Genomic DNA, 21,523 nt, shown 5'->3' on the forward strand with positions numbered 1-21,523 from the left:
GTGTTTGCTCTTAGGTTAGCCCCTTAAATCTGAGTTTTTGAAGATTTCTTCTTTTCACGACTAACATATTAAACAGGATGCTAACTTTATATTATGCCCACGTGACATGCAAAATTCAAAATCTTCTTGTGAGTTTAAATAAATCTTTTTGTGTCATCTGATCTTAATTCTTGATTAACTTCTAATTTTGGTCTTATAAAATCTTTGTCGGTCAAGTTGAAAGTAGCTAAAAGAATATCTGAATTCTGATTCGCTTCGTAATCTTCGCATGGTAACGATCACGTTACTTGCGATCCTTGAGCTTCCAATACCAAATATTCACAACATAGTCTCTGCTAGCGCAGTAAGCACTTTATCTTGGGACAAAGATGCTGGTATGTCGTACATAGTCAAAGTACGGACTCGAACCTTACATAAAAAAGTAACAAACAATACAGCGAACAATGTGTAGATCCTTCCTTTTTTGGATAATGCCAGGCGGCATTGCGTAATTCTGGCCTTGAGGAGATGCGTAGAGCTACGATAGTACGGCAGATTGTATCCTTGTATAACATCAGTTTAAATATGCAGCAATGATAGTCCCGTTAAATTCCGTTGATCTTCATTGCTTAAAATGTTATTGGAGAAGCGGAATTTCATTGGCATTACCGTAATCACTTATTATTGGCACCTTTAATTTTGTCATTCTGAAAGTTGCATCTCGAATTCCCAATGATTCATCAATTATGATTACGCCTATTTTCGGGCCGTAATTTTCCGGTTTTGTATTTATTGACGTAAATTACTGATCGAATTTTTTTTTTAATTTAAGAATTTCAAGATAATATTGTCATTTCAAGGCTTAAATCATGCAAAATGGAAAATTTAGAAATAAATTCTAGAAGTTGGATCAGTGGGAACGAAATAATTGATGATTTTATCCGAGAAATACAATTAGAAATTAATAACTCAAGTGAATTTAAATGGGTGCCATATAATCAGTTTAGCAACATTAAAAAGATTGGTAATGGTGATTTTGCAGTAGCAACATGGAAGCATAACCAGAGCGATGTGACTGTTAATTTAAAATATTTATATAACTCACAAAGTATCACAGCATACGAATTACATAATGAGGTATGAATTCTTTTATTAAAATTCTAATTTTTAAAATACTTTTTTTTAATACATTAATTATTTTGGTTTAATTAATAGGCTAGGCAATACTCAATTAGTAGTAAAATTAATTTTAACAATATTTGTAAAATATATGGAGTATCTCAAAATCCTGATACAAAAGACTATATTTTTGTTCTTCAAGATAGATATTGTAAAGGATGTGGTAAAAAATACACAAATCTACTCTATGAATGGTGCAAACCATGTCAAATAGAAAATTTTAAAAATCGGGCTAGTGGAAATGAAAAAATTGATGAATTCATTCAAGAAATGCAATTAAAAGTAAATAGTCCACATGATATAATATTTGAATGGATATCATATGATCAATTTAGTGATATTAAAAAAATAGGAAATACGATATATTCAGCATTATGGAATGATGGCCAATTGAGATATGATCAAAACAAAAAAGAATGGACAAGAGTACAAGTTAAAATTAATTTGAAACTATTTAATTCACAAAATACAATTGATGAATTTCTTAATAAGGTATGAAAAATTTAAATACAATTTAAATAATTATTATTTAAAATATTAATTTTGTCATTAAAATAGGTTGTAGAATATAAAAATGATAATAAATTTAAAAAATATGCATATGGAATATCTCAAAACCCTGATACAAAGGATTATATTTTGGTTCTTCAAGATGGATATTGTGAAGGGTGTGGTGAAAAGTACCCAAAAATATGGGATAAATGGTGCAACCCATGTCAAATAAAGAATTTAAAAGAAAATTTTATAAATTGGACTAGTGGAAATGAAAAAATTGATAATTTTATTCAAGAAATACAATTAAAAGTAAATCATTCATATGATGTAATATTTGAATGGATATCATATAATCAATTTAGTGATATTAAGAAAATTGGCAATACAACATATTCAGCATTATGGAATGATGGCCAATTGAAATATGATCAAAACAAAAAAGAATGGACAAGAGTACAAGTTGAAATAAATCTGAAACTATTTAATTCACAAAATACAAGTGATGAATTTCTTAATAAGGTATAAAATTTTAAATAAAATTTTAATAATAAATATTATTTTGAATATTAATTTTGCTATTTTAAAATAGGTTGTAGAATACAAAAATAATAATAATTTTAATAAATATGCATATGGAATATCTCAAAATCTTGATACAAAAGATTATATTTTTGTTCTTCAAGATATATATTGCAAAGGATGTGGGGAAAAGTACACAAATATACTTTATAAGTGGTGCAACCCATGTCAAATAAAGAATTTTAAAGAAAATTTTAGAAATTGGACTAGTGGAAATGAAAAAATTGATAATTTTATTCAAGAAATGCAATTAAAAGTAAATCATCCATATGATGTAATATTTGAATGGATATCATATAATCAATTTAGTGATATTAAGAAAGTAGGCAATATAATATATTCAGCATTATGGAATGATGGCCAATTGAAATATGATCAAAACAAAAAAGGATGGACAAAAGTACAAGTTAAAATTAATTTGAAACTATTTAATTCACAAAATACAATTGATGAATTTCTTAATAAGGTATGAAAATTTTAAATACAATTTAAATAATTATTATTTAAAATATTAATTTTGTCATTAAAATAGGTTGTAGAATATAAAAATGATAATAATTTTAAAATAGATGTATATGGAATATCTCAAAACCCTGATACAAAGGATTATATTTTGGTTCTTCAAGATGGATATTGTGAAGGGTGTGGTGAAAAGTACCCAGAAATATGGAATAAATGGTGCAATCCATGTCAAATAAAGAATTTAAAAGAAAATTTTAAAAATTGGACTAGTGGGAATGAAAAAATTGATAATTTTATTCAAGAAATACAATTAAAAGTAAATCATTTATATGATATAATTTTTGAATGGATATCATATGATCAATTTAGTAATATTAAAAAAATAGGAAATACGATATATTCAGCATTATGGAATGATGGCCAATTGAAATATAATCGAAACAAAAAAGAATGGACAAGAAGAGTACAAATTGGAATTAATTTGAAACTATTTAATTCACAAAATACAGTTGATGAATTTCTTAATAAGGTATAAAAATTTTAAATAAAACTTAAGTAATTTATTATTTCAAATATTAATTTTGTCATTAAAATAGGCTGCAGAATATAAAAATGATAATGTTAAAATATATGGAATATCTCAAAATCCTGATACAAAGGATTATATATTAGTTCTTCAAACTGGATGCAATTGTGAAGAATGTGGTGAAAAGTATACAGAAACACATCGTAAATGGTGCGAACCATGTCAAATAAAATACTTAAGAGAAAATTTTAAAAATTGGACTAGTGGAAATGAAAAAATCGATAATTTTATTCAAGAAATACAATTAAAAGTAAATCATTCATATGATATAATATTTGAATGGATATCATATGATCAATTTAGTGATATTAAGAAAATAGGCAATATAATATATTCAGCATTATGGAATGATGGCCAATTGAAATATGATCAAAACAAAAAAGAATGGACAAGAGTACAAGTTAAGATTAACTTGAAACTATTTAATTCACAAAATACAATTGATGCATTTCTTGATAAGGTATGAAAATTTTAAATACAATTTAAGTAATTGTTATTTTAAATATTAATTGTCATTAAAATAGGTTGTAGAATATAAAAATGATGATTTTAAAATATATGGAATATCTCAAAATCCTGATACAAAAGATTATATATTTGTTCTTCAAACTTATTGTGAAGAATGTGGTGAAAAGTATACAATAACATCGTATAAATGGTGTGAACCATGCCAAATAAAAAATTTAAAAGTAAATTTTAAAAATTGGACTAGTGGAAATGAAAAAATTGATAACTTTATTCAAGAAATGCAATTAGAAAAAAATAGTCCATATAATACTATAGCATTTGAATGGATATCATATGATCAATTTAGTGATATCGAGAAAATAAGCAATACAACATATTCAGCATTATGGAAAGTTGGTCCATTGAAATATAATCAGGATAAAGAAGAGTGGGCAAGAACACAATTTATAAGAGTTATTTTGAAACTATGTAATTCACAATGTTTGGTTGATGAATTTCTTAATAAGGTATGAATGCTTTAAATATGCTAATCTATATATATTTTAAATATTAATGTTTCTATTAAAATAGATTAAAGTATATGAAAATGGTAAAAATTTTGAATTATATGGGATGTCTCAAAATTCAGAAACAAAAGATTATATTATGGTTCTTCAAAATAAATACTATGACAAAAGGTACTGTGAAAAATGCATTGAAAAGTATACAGAGATAGAATATGAGTGGTGTAAACCATGTCAAATAAATAATTTAAAAGAAAATTTCAAAGATTGGACCAGTAAAAATGAAATAATTGATAATTTTATTCAAGAAATGCAATTGAAAGTCAATAGCCTAAAAGACATAGTATTTGAATGGATATCATATGATCAATTTAATAATATTAAAGAAATAAATAAAACTGTATATTCAGCATTATGGAAAAATGGTCCACTGAAATATAATTTGAGTGAAAAGAAATGGGCAAGAGTACGAGCCAAAGAAGTTACTTTGAAACTACTTGATTCACAAAATAAAATTAATAATTTTCTGAATAAGGTAAGAAAGTTTTAAGTATAATTTAGATAATACAATTTTTAATATTAGTTTTGTTATTAAAACAGATTATAGTATATAAAAGTGATGAAAATTTTGAAATATATGGAATATCTCAAAATCCTGATACAAAAGATTATGTCTTGGTTTCTCAAAGTGGATATTGTCAAGAATGTGATGAAAAATATACAGAAATACAGAATAAATGGTGTAAGTCATGTCAAATAAAGAATTTAAAGGAAAATTTTAGAGATTGGACTAGTGGAAATGAAAAAATTGATAATTTTATTCAAGAAATGCAATTAAAAGTAAATCATTCATGTGATATAATATTTGAATGGATATCATATGATCAATTTAGTAGTATTAAGGAAGTAAACAATACAATATATTCAGCATTATGGAATAATGGACCATTGGAATATGAGTCAAATAAAAAGAAATGGGTAAGAGTGCAAGCTAACAAAGAAGTTACTTTGAAACTATGTAACACAAAAAATATGATTAATGGTTTTCTAAATAAGGTATGATTTTACGAAAGTTTCTAATTTCTATAAATCTAACTTAAACAATCTTTTAATGTAATTAAAATTGTTTAGGTGGAAATATACAATAACTATTTCAAAATACATGGAATAGCTCGAAAGCCCGATTCAAAAGATTATATTATGGTTTTCAAGAATTACCATAAAGGATATGTTAAAAGTTATTGTGAGATATGTATTGAAGAATATACAGACATAAAGTGTAAATGGTGTAAATCATGTCAAATTGATTATTTAAGAAAAAATTTTACAAACTGGAGTGGGAATGAAAAAATTGATGAATTTATTCAAGAAATGCAATTAAAAATTAATAACCCAAATGTTATAGTATTTGAATGGATACCGTATAATCAATTTAAGGCTATTAAAATAATAGGTAAAGGTGGATTTGCTACAGCATATTCAGCGAAATGGAAAAATGGTCCATTGCATTATGATAAAGAATGGAAAAGAGGGCCGTATAAAAAAGTTGCTTTAAAATTGTTAAATAAATCACATGATATAATTGACGAAATTTTAAAAGAGGTATGTGACGTATGGAATTTATAATACATCATGTTATTAAATATATGACTTATAAGTATATTAACAAGCTCTTATCTTGGTAGATTAAAGCATATTCAATGAATAAATGCGGTAGTAACATTATTAAAATATATGGAATATCTCAAGATCCGAAAACAAAAAATTATATTATAGTTCTTCAATATGCGGAAGGTGGAAATTTTAATGATTGGATAAATAAATGTTATAAACATTTTGATTGGAATAATAAATTACGAACACTAACTAATATTATTATTGGTTTAAATGAAATTCATCAAAAACAGATGGTTCATCGTGATTTTCACACGGGAAATATATTATTTGAATATGGATATGTTAACCAATATAATGATACGTATATTTCAGATATGGGATTATGTGGAGAGATTGGTAATGTAGACAAATCCAAAATTTATGGAGTAATGCCTTACGTAGCTCCAGAAGTGTTAAGAGGAAAACCTTACACCAAAGCAGCAGATATATACAGTTTTGGTATGATTATGTATTTTGTAGCAACTGGAAGACAGCCTTTCTCTGATCATGCTCATGATAAAGTATTGGCATTAGGTATATGTAGTGGAATCAGACCTAAATTAAATGAATTAGAAGCACCAAATTGTTACGTTGAATTAATGGAAAGGTGTTGGGATTCTGTTCCAGATAATAGACCAAATGCTATTGAAATAATAGATATTATTTACTCGTATAATCTTGGTTTGAACGGTGAAATTAATAAACAATTTAAAGAAGCAGAAGAATACAGAAAAGTAAATATCTCATCTATTGAAATCAACCAATCAACAACACATCCACAAGCTAGTAATATATCTAGATTATTAAACCCTTTTACGAAAGACCTTCCGAAATGCGATAATAATGATGATCATTCCGAATGTTTAGACTGTTCAATTGCTGATTAAACTGACTTCAGTGTATATTATAGATTTTATTTAGTCTAATTCATTTGGATATAGTTTAAGATCCGTGTTCGTGTCCTTTTTTTTTAAAAAAAAAAAGTAGTAAATTTCTTTATTATATTTATTATATTGTTTTTTTTTCGGTTGATTACTATCGGGTCAATATATAGTAATTAAAAATGAAAAAAATTTTTTACACTCTTATTATCTATTTAGTATATCTATTGGATATATACATGTTATTAGTTCAACACTGATTTATAGAGTATATGTAAAAATTTATCTTTTACATCAATAAAATCAGTTTGTAATTGAGCAAAATCATCAAATTAATATTCTTTCACTAAAATCATGTGATTACAAATTGGGATTTAAACCGGCTGCGTAGAATAATCATGTAGATCTTCCTTTTATAGATAATTCCGGCCGGAAATTATTTCCTTATTTAGACGCTGACTGGCATTATCATAATTCCGGCCCTGAAAAAATGCGTAGAGCTAATAGTAATTTTTTTTTTGGCTGCACCTTACCACTATATATATAGCTCGGGGTCCTAATAATATATTGTATACAATATGCACGCCATAAGTTAATCTGGAAAATGTCATAATGAAAATGTTTTTCTTTTTTTTTTATTCAGGTTATTATTTATACCATTTTTGGAGATTGGCGAAAAATCGGTAGTCATCCTCCGGTTTGTATTACAATTGCAAAATAAGCGTGCATTATGATTTCTTTGGGAATATTCTAATAAAAATAAACAATGGTTTACGTTTATTAACTATGATACTATAATATTTTGTAAATTTTTCAACGATCTAGTATGCATGTAATTATGTATGTCAGTAACTTGACGTTTTATTATAGGTCGATGTTGTCCGAATATGTGCAATATCACTTTAGAAGTGTATATTTTTTTTGCATTTTTATCACAAACTTCGTTTTTAAAATTAGGTTTAAATTAATTACTAGCGAACGTAAATTTAGTAGATTACATTATTTTTCGAAATTTCGTACATTTTATTATCATGACGAATCCAAAAAAGTATTATACAAATAAAATAAATTTAATTACAATAAATGGCATATGATAAGTAATATTATATAATTACTGCTTATTTTGTTATTACCTTTTCTTCTTAATAATTTTAATCATACCAAACATGCCACCAAAACAACTAAGCATTAATGAAAAGTTTTTGGTTAAATTAATCGATATATTTTGTATTCGCTAAAACATGTACTATATGTATATACTTACTGGTAAATGCATTTATAATAAAATACGTTGTTTGAGGAGTCGCTTGAATCGTATTTGAACGGTCCTGCGTTGATTACGTCACCTTCATAAAGTCCATTTTCATCTATCTTTAATATAGCTATAAAGAAAACAATTCAGCACTTTCTGGAAAACGGCATGAAAAATTTTCAGATACATTTAAATACATGAAATAAAAGTGCCCTACGCTTATGCTTCGGTTAAAAACTTACGACTTGAGTTATCATTACAATTTCCAAAGGGTCCTGCATTACTTGTAACTGTATGGTCTCCAACTTCATCCCACACTAAAGTACAAGATTTAATTTTGTTGAGAAATATGAAACATAATATTAGTAAAAAACAAATTAATACATACACCAAACAACACTTTGTCCATCACGAACAATAAGACAATCGGGATAAAATCCAGTGTTATTAACTTTTACTACTGCTTTTTTTTTGTTGGAATAAGGCCCTCCCTTTAAAATACAATTTTGTGCAAATACTTGCAAGGCATAAAACATTAAAATGCTTAATAAAGCTATGATAGATTTTGTCATTATCATTGTACGTATTCAAATTTTTTTTTTATATTTTTGTAAGGAAGAAGTGAATTTCCTTATGGCCAGTGGAAAATTTCCCTATTGTTTTAAATAAATATTGTTATTATAAAGCGATACATTATACAGTAGATTATACAAAACCAAAGGTTAACGCTACAAAATGTTACATTGCATTCTTACGTTTCACATAACTTGCAATACTATTAATTAAAAATTTAAAAACTTGATTCTATTTCTTTATTTTTAATTATTTATATACATATATTATTATATATTTAGAAATAGAAAATATAAAAGCGGTGGAACAATGATTCCAACAAAATTAAATTTACTAGTTATTTGTTTTCTCAAAACATAAAATTAATTTATTATTAAAAATTTCTTATTAAAGTCAATATAATCACACCATTTACAAAAATAGTGTTCTATACTACTTACTATAAAGGAACTAAAAATGAAATTTCGAAAAATCTTTTTTTACTTTTCTTTTTATCGGAGACTTTTTATCTTTCATTCGTTTTGTACGTTTTGTATAAAGAAAATGTTTACGTGCGTACATATATTTTTTTTTAATGTCGTGATAATATAGTACAATAATATTTATATTTACAATAAATATTTGTAATCAATCAAATCGGAATTGCCAAGTCTGGAAATGGATCCACGTTACATTTTGAACCCACAATTGGCTGTTTGAATAAAGTTCCGCTCAAATTATAATATATTTAAATATTAACATAGATTATCAGATGTCACATAGATTTAACGTAATTTTTATCTGTCATATTGTTATGCGCTGGCATAATAAAATTGTTTTATAAAAAAAATTGCATGAACGGGTTCAAATAGATAAACATATAACATATTTTTAATATCCTTTAAATAAATGAGTGAGAAAAATATGATTTATATTCCGTTAATTTATGACGATTTTTTGGAACGCCAAAAACTTTTTTTTCAATATAAATTAATTCGCCAGAATTTTTTTCTGGTCATGATTCTTTTTTAAAAGAAATGATATTCAATATTAAATTAGAATTAGCAGGTGGTTATTAAATAATAGAAAAATTTAAATACAGAATATAGCTATAGGTGAACAAAACTGACAATTTCAATTAGAAATCTGTGAATCATAAAAATATAATATATATATATATATAATAACAAGAATTTTAATAAGAAATAATGTGTTACTGTACAGCAGTACATACAATATGTCGCTTTTTTAATATTTGTTACTAAAATTTACAATTTTGTACAATTTACAATGTTCAGAATTTTAACGTAACAGTACCTAACATTTTCATAGGTTATGTACTACTATTTTATTCTAGAAACTAAAAATTTAAAAATTCTTATTTATAAATTAAATTATTAATTCGACATAATTCATTGAACTTTTAATTTTTATAATTGTACTTGTGTTACATCAATTAATTCAAATCACGTGGTACATATATTTAAAGTTACATGCGTGTGCTTCAAATCACGAAATAAATCAACGTATCACAAGAAAAACAAATACTAGATAATTAAATTACAAAAACAATTGACAAGAATTCCGTTTATAGAATTTGACGGATTTTTTTTTTATTAAAAAGAGTTTATTTTATTTACACCAAATGTACCACCATATTTACGCCTATTTTGAAAAGTATAATTTCTATTACACACGACAATTATAATAAAATAGGCTCAGTTGTGTGACACAAACTAAAAATAACATGCACACGTAAAAAAAAAAATTAAAGATTTTTCGACACGTTTTTTCGACGAAAATTTCCTGATGTACTAGCAGTTAGTCAACATATTTGAGGTTTATATATTGAAATATTGCTCATTTTTATGATACCTAAGCATATATGTGATTTCTCGAAGTAGTCGAATTCTGGAAAGTAAACTCCTGGCAATCCTTGATACATCACTTTCATTAACAATATCGATTTTATCACGAATACTATGAAAATCCTTATGAAAATATCCCAATTAAGTCCATAAATATTTATAGAGAAAAATACCAGTAATCTTATTATTAATTTTGGGACATTTAGTTTAAACTTTAAAAGAAATTTCCAAATTCCTATATTTGCAAATCCATAAAAAAAAAATTGAGTAAACCAGTTAATCACTATAAAAACAAAATAATTAATTCATTATATAAGGGCTTCGAGTTTTTAACCCAGCAGTAACAAAAATATTCGTTGTAAAGAAATTTTTGACTCAAATCAAAAATTCGAAGTTTAAGTTAAAGATTTTACTGATTTTACTGGTAGGAAGAATAGTGCGGCCAAAATTACATTGAGCGTCGATTATCTTTTTTACTTTACGTGACTTTATCAGACTAAACATTTTTTTTTTAAAAAAAAAGAATATATTTGAAGAGCTTAAATGTGTAATATTGTTAAAAATTTTTATTTACGATAAACTCATTATTCGTAATAAATTTTAAACTTAACCGATGAGTTTTATCAGAATTACAAAAATCAACATTTTTGAAATCATTTTATTTGTTAAATCACTAAGACCCATATATAGTAGACCCCTTTTTTTAAAATAAATATAACAATAAAAATTTAATTTAAGTTAATTTAACATTTGGTCTAAGTTGAACTATTTTATTTTAACAGGTAAGGAAACATTCCGCCATTCAAAAATAAACACTTTTTCATGAAATTAACCGTTCTTCGGACATAGTTTCAGTATTTTGGCTAAATGGAACAAGGATATTAGGATTAATGATGTACGACTCTTTCAAATAATGACTTTTATTTTATATAGAAAGATAATTTCTATGGGTTTTAATATGGTACCTCAATTTGCAAGATATTACAAATTTAAAATTTGCTCAATTTATTTATGATATTTATATGTTTAATAATATTAATACATTGTTTATAAAACTATTTCTTAACAAAAAATATAAAAAATAAAATACGTAATAATTATTTCACGGGGAGTCATCAAATAACTGTGTTATTCTGCAGCCGCCAATGATCATCTTATAAATACAATAAACTATTGATTAAACAACGTCAAAAATATCAATAATAATTATGCAATGGTAGTTTATTTATAGCTTAATAAAAAAATATCAGCATGATGAAAAAAGCATGATCCTATTTGGCTGTAGAATAATATCAATTATTTTCACGGCTGCGCCGTGAAAATCATGATATTTATGCGACACGTGAAATAACTCTTTTATCTCATAGGGACTAATGTCCAGTGATGGGAAAGAGTGGGAAAGGTATAAATAAACTATAAAAACACGTTAGCATGAAAAATATCATCAGAAAAATTACAGGCATAAATATATCATCAAAAAAATCACTGGCGACCAATTACTAAATATGAGATAATATATATAAATTAATGTAGTCTAATTCTAACGAATCAATCATTCTTGTTGCTTATTCTTAATTTAAATCCTACAGTCTAAACAATCAGTAAAAGAATTAAGTGATCGAGATATATAGACAGCCTGTGGATGAATAGCTGATTGATTATTTTCATTTGATGAAAGATTCGCTTTTCTATATTCTTCTGCTTCTTTGAATTGTTCTTCAATCTCATATTCATTATTTTGAAATTGTAAGACTAATTCATATATTTCAAAAGAATTTGGTCTATTTTCTGGATTTTGGTCCCAATACTTTTTCATTAGGTCAATATAATATTTTGGTGCTTCTAGTTCATTGATTTCAGGTCTAATTCCATTACAAATGTCTAACGCCAAAAGCTTATCATGTGGACAATAAGAAAAAGGTTGTTTTCCGGTTGCCGTAAAATACATAATCATACCAAAACTATATATATCTGCCGCTTGAGTATAAGGCTTTCCACTTAACACCTCAGGAGCTACATAAGGCATAACCCCGTAAATTTTGGATTTGTCAACATTACCAATTTCTCCACATAATCCCATATCTGAAATAGATAACATATTACAATCGAACATACTTATGTCATTAATAAAAAATAGTATATTTCCTGTATGTAAATCACGATGAACTATCTTTTTTTGATGTATCTCTTTAAGTCCATTACTAATATTATATAATGTATTTATTTTAGAGAACCAAGAAAAATTTCTGTAATTTTTGTTCATCCAATTATTAAAGTTTCCACCTTCCGCATATTCAAGAACCATAATATATTCTTTTGTATCTGGATTTTGTGATAATCCATATATTCTAATTATATTGTTACCATAATTGTTTACCGAATATTTTTTGATCTGTTAAATCATGAAAAAAGAAAAATATTATTATGTATAAATAATAAATTAAAATTTATAAAAAAAAATCATTATACCTCATTTAAAAATTCGGTAGTAATATTTAGCGAGTTATATAAGCATTTTAAAGCCACTTTTTTATTCTCTTGCTTTTTATCTGAATCATAATATGACGGTCCATCTTTCCATATGGCTGCATATACCGTAGCAAAACCACCTTTATCTATTTCTTTAATATTGTAAAACTGACTGTATGGTATCCAGTCAAATATAATATCATGGGAATCATTGATTTTTGATTTCATTTCTCGAATTAAATTATCAATTTTTTCATTCCCGCTTATCCAATGTTTAGTCAAATTTCTCATGTAATCTACATCCTGTAAAACTATAATGTATTCTCTTGTAATTGGATTCTGTGATATTCCATATATTTTCATATTTTTATTAATTAATAATTGTTTAACCTACAGTATAATAAAAAAATTATTATTACAATGATAATAGAATTTGAATCAAAAAATTTGTAGAGGAAGTACCTTGCTTAAAAACTCATCAATATTATTTTGTAAATTATGTGAACATTTTAAAGCAACTTCTTTATCCGATTCTCTGATATATTTCTTGTTGTTCCAAATGATTCCCCAATATAATGGGCCATCCGTCCATTTTGCTGAATATACTGTAGAAAATTTATCTTTATTTACTTCTTTAATGTCGTTAAACTGATTGTATGGTATCCACTCAAATATGACATCCAATGGATCATTGATTTCTATCTGCATTTTTTGAATAAAATTATCAATTTTTTCATTTCCACTGATCCAATTAAGTAAATCTTTAATTTGACATGTTTTACACCATTTATAAGATATATTTGTATATTTTTCGTTACATTTTTCACAATATACATCTTGAAAAACTATAAGGTAATCTTTTGTATTTGGGTCTTGTGATATTCCGTATATCATATTATTTTTAATAATTAAGAATTGTTTAACCTATATAATAAATAAGATGATTATTATTATTGTGGTAAAAAGATTTAAATTAAATTATAAAGAAATTTTATACTTTGTTTAGAAATTCTTCAGTATTTTGCAAATTATGTAAATATTTTAAAGCAAGCTCTTTATCTGATCCTCTTATATATATTTTTTTTCTAATTTCCCAAAATAATGGACCATCCATCCATTTTGCTGAATATACCGTAGAAAATTTATCTTTGTTTACTTCTTTAATATTATTAAACTGGTTGTATGGTATCCACTCAAATACAGTATCTGATGGATCATTATTTTCTATTTGCTTTTCTTGAATAAAATTATCAATTTTTTCATTTCCGCTGGTCCAATTAAGTAAATCTTTAATTTGACATGTTTTACACCATTTATAAGATATGTTTGTATATTTTTTGTTACATTTTTCGCAATTTATATCTTGGATAACTATGATATAATAATTTGTATTTGGATTTTGAGATATTCCATATATCATATTATTTTTAATAATTAAGGATTTTTCAACCTATATAATAATAATTGATTATTAATATGGTAAAAAGATATAAATTAATTTATAAAGAAATTTCATACTTTGTTTAGAAATTCATCAATACGTTGTATATTACGTAAATATCTCAAAACAACTTCAAAACCTGATCTTCTTATATATTTTTTATTCCAGGTTTCCCAGTATAATGGACCATCCATCCATGTTGCTGAAAGATTATCTTCATTCATTTCTTTAATGTTAGTAAACTGATTGTATGGAATCCACTCAAAAACATTATTCCATGAATAATTAATTTCTATTTGCTTTTCTTGAATAAAGCTATCAACTTTTTTATTTCCACTAGTCCAGTTAGTAAAATTTTTCCTTAAATAAATAATTGAACATTGTTTACACCATTTTTTATCTATATTTGTATAAACTTTGTTGCATCTTATACAGTATTCTTTATCTTTTTTTTCTTGAAAAGCTATTGTATATTTCCTATTATATGGACTTTGAGATATTCCAAATATTTCAAAGTTAATTGAATATGCTTTAACCTATTATATATATTAAAAAAAAATAAATTAATATTAAAAAAACAAATAAATTTGTATAAGTTATTACATACCTCATTTAAAAATTCATCAATACTTTGCAAATTATGTGGACACTTTAAAAAAACAATTTCTTTATCTGATCTTCTTACACATTTTTTATTCCAAGTTTCCCAATATAAAGAACCACTTTTCCATTTTACTGAGTATAATGTAAAAAGATCATCCTTGCTCACTTCTTTAATGTTAATAAACTGATTGAATGGTATCCATTCAAATATTTTATCGTTGTAACCACCAATTTTTAGTCTCATTTCTTGAATAAATTTATCAATTTTTATGTTACCATTAGTCCATTTTGGAGAAATATTTTTTAAATAATCTACTGAGCATATTTTGCACCATTTATAGTATTCATCTGTATATTTTATATTACATTTTCTACAGCAAAAATCTTGGTAAGCTATAACATAATTCTTCGTATTTGGATTTTGAGATATTCCATATATTTTAAATTTAGTCAAAGATGCTTTGACCTATTAAATGTAAAAAATAAAGTTAATATTAAATCTAAGATGTAAATTAAATTTGTGGAAAATTTTCGTACCTTATCTAGAAATTTATCAATATTTTGTAGATTATGAAAATATTTTAAAAGAACAATTTCATTTAATTTTCTATTATATTTTTTTATTTTTTTATCCCAAAATAATGGTCCATCTTCCCATTTTGCCAAATATACTGTAAAAAAATCTACTTCATTAATATCAAAAAACTGATCATATGGTATCCATTCAAATACTATTTCATTTACACTCCAATTAATAATACTATAATTAAAAAATTGATTAAATGGTAACCATTCAACATAAGAATTATTGACTTCTAGTCTTTCTTGGATAAAATTATCAATTGTTTCATTTCCACTCCAATTAATACTAATAAAATTTTTTATGTGATATGGATCATAACTTTCAATACCTAAAATCATAATATAATCATTTGTATCTGGATTTCGAGATATTCCATATAATACTGAATTTGCTTTAATCTAATAAAATTTAAATAAATAAGTTATTATTATATATTCAAAATGATTTTAAGTTTATAGAAAATTTCATACTTCATTTAGAAATTTGTCAATGCTTTGTAAAATATGTGAATATATTAAATAAACTTTTATGTCAAATTTTCTATTAAATTTTTTATTCCAAGGATCCCAATATAATGGGCCATTCATCCATATTGCTGAATAGGTTGTAAAAAAATTATTTTCATACATTTTTTTAATGTTATTAAACTGGTTGTATGGAATCCACTCAAAAACATTACTCCATGAGTGATTAATTTCTATTTGCCTTTCTTGAATAAAATTATCAATTTTTTCATTTCCACTAGTCCAGTCAGTAAAACTTTTCCTAAAATAAATTATTGAACATTGTTTACACCATTTATTAAATATATTTGTATAAACTTTATTACATTTTATACAATATTCTCTATTTTGTTTTTCTTGAAAAACCATTATATATTTCTCTGTTTCTGGATTTTGAGATATTCCAAATACTTCAAAATTAATTGAATATGCTTTAACCTATTACATATATAAAAAAATAAGTTAATATTGAAGTTCACAAACCAATTTTGTATATAAATTAACATACCTCATTTAAAAACTCATCAATACTTTGTAAATTATGTGAATATTTTAAATCAATTTCTTTATCTGACCTTCTTACATATTTTCTTTCCCGGGTTTTCCAATATAATGGACCATTCATCCATATTGCTAAATAGGTTGTAAAAAAATTATTTTCATACATTTTTTTAATGTTATTAAACTGATTGTATGGAATCCACTCAAAAACATTACTCCATGAGTGATTAATTTCTATTCGCCTTTCTTGAATAAAATTATCAATTTTTTCATTTCCACTAGTCCAGTCAGTAAAATTTTTCCTAAAATAAATTATTGAACATTGTTTACACCATTTATTAAATACATTTGTATAAACTTTATTACATTTTATACAGTATTCTTTATTTTGTTTTTCTTGAAAAGCCATTATATATTTCTCTGTTTCTGGATTTTGAGATATTCCAAATACTTCAAAATTATTTGAATATGCTTTAACCTATTACACATATAAATAAATAAATTAATATTGAAGAACACAAACTAATTTTGTATATAAATTAACATACCTCATTTAAAAACTCATCAATACTTTGTAAATTATGTGAATATTTTAAAACAATTTTTTTATCTGACCTTCTTACATATTTTCCTTCCTGAGTTTCACAATATAATGGTCCGTCTATCCATATTGCTGAAAGACTATCTTCATTCATTTCCTCAATGATAAAAAACTGATTGTATGGAATCCACTCAAATACAAAATCATGGTCATTAATTTTTATTTGCCTTTCTTGAATAAAATTATCAATTTTTTCACTTCCACTACTAATCAAATTAGTTAAATCTTTAAGTTGGCACAATTTACACCATTTATAAGATATATTTGTGTATCGTTCATTACACTTTTTACAATATATATCTTGAAAAACTATGATATAATCTTTTGTATTTTGGTCTTGAGATATTCCATATATCATGTTATTATTAATAATTAAGGATTGTTTAACCTAGTATATAATAAAATAGATTATTATTATGGTAAAAAGTTCAAAATTGACTTATAAAAAAATTTCATACTTTGTTTAGAAATTCATCAATACTTTGTAAATTATGTAAATATTTTAAAACAATTTCTTTATCTGACCTTCTTACATATTTTCTTTTCCAAGTTTCCCAATATAATGGCCCATCTATCCATGTTGCTGAAATACTATCTTCATTCATTTCTTTAATGTTAGTAAACTGATTGTATGGAATCCACTCAAAAACATTACTCCATGAGCGATTAATTTCTAATTGCTTTTCTTGAATAAAGTTGTCAACTTTTTCATTTCCACTAGTCCAGTCAGTAAAATTTTTCCTAAAATAAATTTTTGAACATTGTTCACACCATTTACACCATTTAGTAAATACATTTGTATAAACTTTATTACATTTTATACAGTATTCTTTATTTTTTTTTTCTTGAAAAGCCATTATATATTTCTCTGTTTCTGGATTTTGAGATATTCCAAATACTTCAAAATTATTTGAATATGCTTTAACCTATTACACATATAAATAAATAAATTAATATTGAAGAACACAAACTAATTTTGTATATAAATTAACATACCTCATTTAAAAACTCATCAATACTTTGTAAATTATGTGAATATTTTAAAACAATTTTTTTATCTGACCTTCTTACATATTTTCCTTCCTGAGTTTCCCAATATAATGGCCCATCTATCCATGTTGCTGAAATACTATCTTCATTCATTTCTTTAATGTTATTAAACTGGTTGTATGGAATCCACTCAAAAACATTACTCCATGAGTGATTAATTTCTATTTGCCTTTCTTGAATAAAATTATCAATTTTTTCATTTCCACTAGTCCAGTCAGTAAAACTTTTCCTAAAATAAATTATTGAACATTGTTTACACCATTTATTAAATATATTTGTATAAACTTTATTACATTTTATACAGTATTCTTTATTTTTTTTTTCTTGAAAAGCCATTATATATTTCTCTGTTTCTGGATTTTGAGATATTCCAAATACTTCAAAATTAATTGAATATGCTTTAACCTATTACATATATAAAAAAAATAAATTAATATTGAAGAACACAAATTAGTTTTGTATATAAATTAACATACCTCATTTAAAAACTCATCAATATTTTGTAAATTATGTGAATATTTTAAAACAATTTTTTTATCTGACCTTCTTACATATTTTCCTTCCTGAGTTTCGCAATATAATGGTACGTCTATCCATATTGCTGAAAGACTATCTTCATTCATTTCCTCAATGATAAAAAACTGATTGTATGGAATCCACTCAAATACAAAATCATAGTCATTAATTTTTATTTGCCTTTCTTGAATAAAATTATCAATTTTTTCACTTCCACTACTAACCAAATTAGTTAAATCTTTAATTTGACACGATTTACACCATTTATAAGATATATTTGTGTATCGTTCATTACACTTTTTACAATATATGTCTTGAAAGACTATGATATAATCTTTTGTATTTTGGTCTTGAGATATTCCATATATCATGTTATCATTAATAATTAAGGATTGTTTAACCTATATAATAAAATAGATTATTATTATGGTAAAAAGTTCAAAATTAACTTATAAAGAAATATTTCATACATTGTCTAAAAATTCACCAATACTTCGTATATTATGTGAATATTTTAAAACAACATCATCATCCGATCTTCTTATATATTTTTCATCCAAATCACACCAATATAATGGACCATCCTTCCATATTGCTGAATAAACTGCTGTAAACGAACTGTTATTTTCATTAATTTCTTTAATATTTTTAAACTGATTGTATGGAATCCATTCAAATGCAATATCCCTAATTTTTTGCTTTTGTATAAAATCATCAATTTTTTCATTTCCACTAATACAATTAGTAAAATTTTTTCTTAAATAATTTGTTTGGCTTTGCTTGTACCACCCATTATATCTATTATTAACTAATGCATTTAGTAATATACCAATAAAGATTAAAAAGATAATTAGGATTATGTTGGTATAACTAATGTAACTAATATCCATCATATTAGAAATAAAGAAATCTTATTTTGAATGTTTTATTTTTTTATATATTAAATATGATTTTTTTGTCACTTAGGGCCGAATTACTTAATTATTAAAGATTGGGCTGATTTAATGTGAATATGAAAAAGGAAAATCTAAATAAAAAATGCATTACATAATCAGTAAATAATATGCCAAAAATGGAGGATCAGTATCCTAAAAAAAGGAAATTGGTCAATGACAAAATTTTATGTAACATGGCACGCCAAATTGAGTTTATTTTTGGTCGATCCCTTAACAAAAATTTTATAGAGGAAAACTAGAGTCATACCCTAGGGCCGGTGACCGGCCCCTAAAGAGTATGATATATACCATAAATTTTAACACTTATTTGCAGAAACAAAGTATTGGTAAGATATAATTTAATTTTCACTTGAAATAAATAAATAAATAATTTTTTTATTTTTTTCATCTAAAATAATTTAATTATTTTTTTTACATTTCGATTTAATAATCTTGTAATTGGCCTTAAAAGAAGAATTTTTTTTTTTAAATTTATAAAAAATTTTTTTTAAAAATGTTTTCGTTTCTAACCAAAATAAAATTATTCAATAAAATTTATTTCACATGATCAAAAACTTATTTATATTTTAGGATATTTCAAATCAAATTTAGACGATCCTATAGTATATATAATTTTTTTTTAATAAATCAATTCATGTAATATATATTTTAATAAGTAAATTCATATAGTTTTTTTTAATAATTAAATATAATGTTTTTTAATAATTAAGTTTGTATAATGTTTTTTAATTATAATTTTTTTTAATATATAACGCTTTTTTTTTTAATAAATAAATTTATATAATGCTTTTTTTTGAAATAAATTCATACAATATTTTTTTAATAAATAAATTTTATAAATTCGGGTATATATATATTTTTTAATAAAATTCGGGTAAATTCGGATATATTTTTAATAAAATTCAGATATATATTTTTTTCAATAAAATTCAGATATATTTTTTAAATAAAATTCGGATATATATATATATATTAATAAAATTTGAATATATGTATTTTTTTTAATAAAATCCAGATATATATATATTTTTTTTAATAAAATTCGGATATATATATATATTAATAAAATCCAGATATATATATATATTTTATATTTTTTGATCGGGTTCATTTATGAACGTTTGAATTATTTATGTATTTAACTTCCTTCAATTCCTATTATAATTGATCACAAAAATCAGCCTCCTGAACAATGTACACGAATAATAAATATTTTCTTAATATTAAATATATGGTTAGCTCTCAGATTTTTGACCAGCCAATTCATAATTCCTTGATGTTAATATATGGTTAGTTTTCAGATTTTTGATCAACCATGATCAAAATTTTTTTTTTTTATATAAACGACCATTGTCCGTAATATTGATATCAATATCAATTCAACTCAATATCAATTCAATATCAATATCAATTCAATATCAATATCTTAGCGCATAAGAGCTAACCAAATTAGCAAATTTTTCCTTCCTTTCCAGGATAGCCAATTAGCATAACAACCAATCACAAGAAATATCACTATTAAAATGAAGATCACCTGATATCGTTAACTATATACAGTAGTGCGATCTGTATATAGTGTCAAAATAGAAGGAAGAGTGATATAAAAGTATATATAAAAACATAGAATATCAAAAATGGTGTCAGCATACAATTTTACAGAATATAGATATAGGTTTTTAAAGAAATAATTTCAGAAACTTAATTATTATATATATTTTTTGATTTTTTATCAGGAATTATAATTACGAATTTTTTTTTCTTTATTAGTATCATAAAAAATTATACAAAATAATCAATTACTATAATATAGACACAAAAGTATCACATCAATAAAGTATCT

At 24.3% G+C, this 21,523-nt stretch overlaps 4 protein-coding genes across 4 annotated transcripts; 1 reads left to right on the plus strand and 3 right to left on the minus strand.

Moving 5' to 3' along the window:
* Positions 1-855: 855 nt before the first annotated feature.
* OCT59_007921 (uncharacterized protein) lies at positions 856-6,794 on the plus strand (the record flags this gene model as incomplete). The annotated part of the gene is made up of 16 exons (XM_066142116.1): positions 856-1,116; positions 1,195-1,650; positions 1,717-1,826; positions 2,016-2,172; positions 2,243-2,488; positions 2,765-3,223; positions 3,291-3,430; positions 3,584-3,740; positions 3,805-3,938; positions 4,095-4,254; positions 4,319-4,786; positions 4,852-4,993; positions 5,180-5,307; positions 5,383-5,530; positions 5,705-5,853; positions 5,937-6,794. The coding sequence occupies 16 exons, from the start codon at positions 856-858 to the stop codon at positions 6,792-6,794; spliced, it is 4,173 nt and encodes a 1,390-aa protein (XP_065999024.1).
* A 1,123-nt stretch (positions 6,795-7,917) lies between these two features.
* Positions 7,918-8,618, minus strand: OCT59_007922 (uncharacterized protein; the record flags this gene model as incomplete). The annotated part of the gene is made up of 4 exons (XM_025332445.2): positions 7,918-7,969; positions 8,053-8,170; positions 8,283-8,357; positions 8,429-8,618. The coding sequence occupies 4 exons, from the start codon at positions 8,616-8,618 to the stop codon at positions 7,918-7,920; spliced, it is 435 nt and encodes a 144-aa protein (XP_025171801.1).
* A 3,418-nt stretch (positions 8,619-12,036) lies between these two features.
* OCT59_007923 (uncharacterized protein) lies at positions 12,037-12,765 on the minus strand (the record flags this gene model as incomplete). The annotated part of the gene is made up of 2 exons (XM_066142117.1): positions 12,037-12,212; positions 12,417-12,765. 2 exons carry the CDS (start codon positions 12,763-12,765, stop codon positions 12,037-12,039), a joined length of 525 nt encoding a protein of 174 aa, XP_065999025.1.
* Positions 12,766-18,148: 5,383 nt separating this feature from the next.
* OCT59_007924 (uncharacterized protein) lies at positions 18,149-19,620 on the minus strand (the record flags this gene model as incomplete). The annotated part of the gene is made up of 3 exons (XM_066142118.1): positions 18,149-18,616; positions 18,688-19,128; positions 19,198-19,620. The coding sequence occupies 3 exons, from the start codon at positions 19,618-19,620 to the stop codon at positions 18,149-18,151; spliced, it is 1,332 nt and encodes a 443-aa protein (XP_065999026.1).
* Between the last annotated feature and the right edge of the window lie 1,903 nt (positions 19,621-21,523).

The sequence above is a fragment of the Rhizophagus irregularis genome, chromosome 16, assembly GCF_026210795.1.
Source record: "Rhizophagus irregularis chromosome 16, complete sequence".
NCBI classification, from domain to species: Eukaryota; Fungi; Glomeromycota; class Glomeromycetes; order Glomerales; family Glomeraceae; genus Rhizophagus; species Rhizophagus irregularis.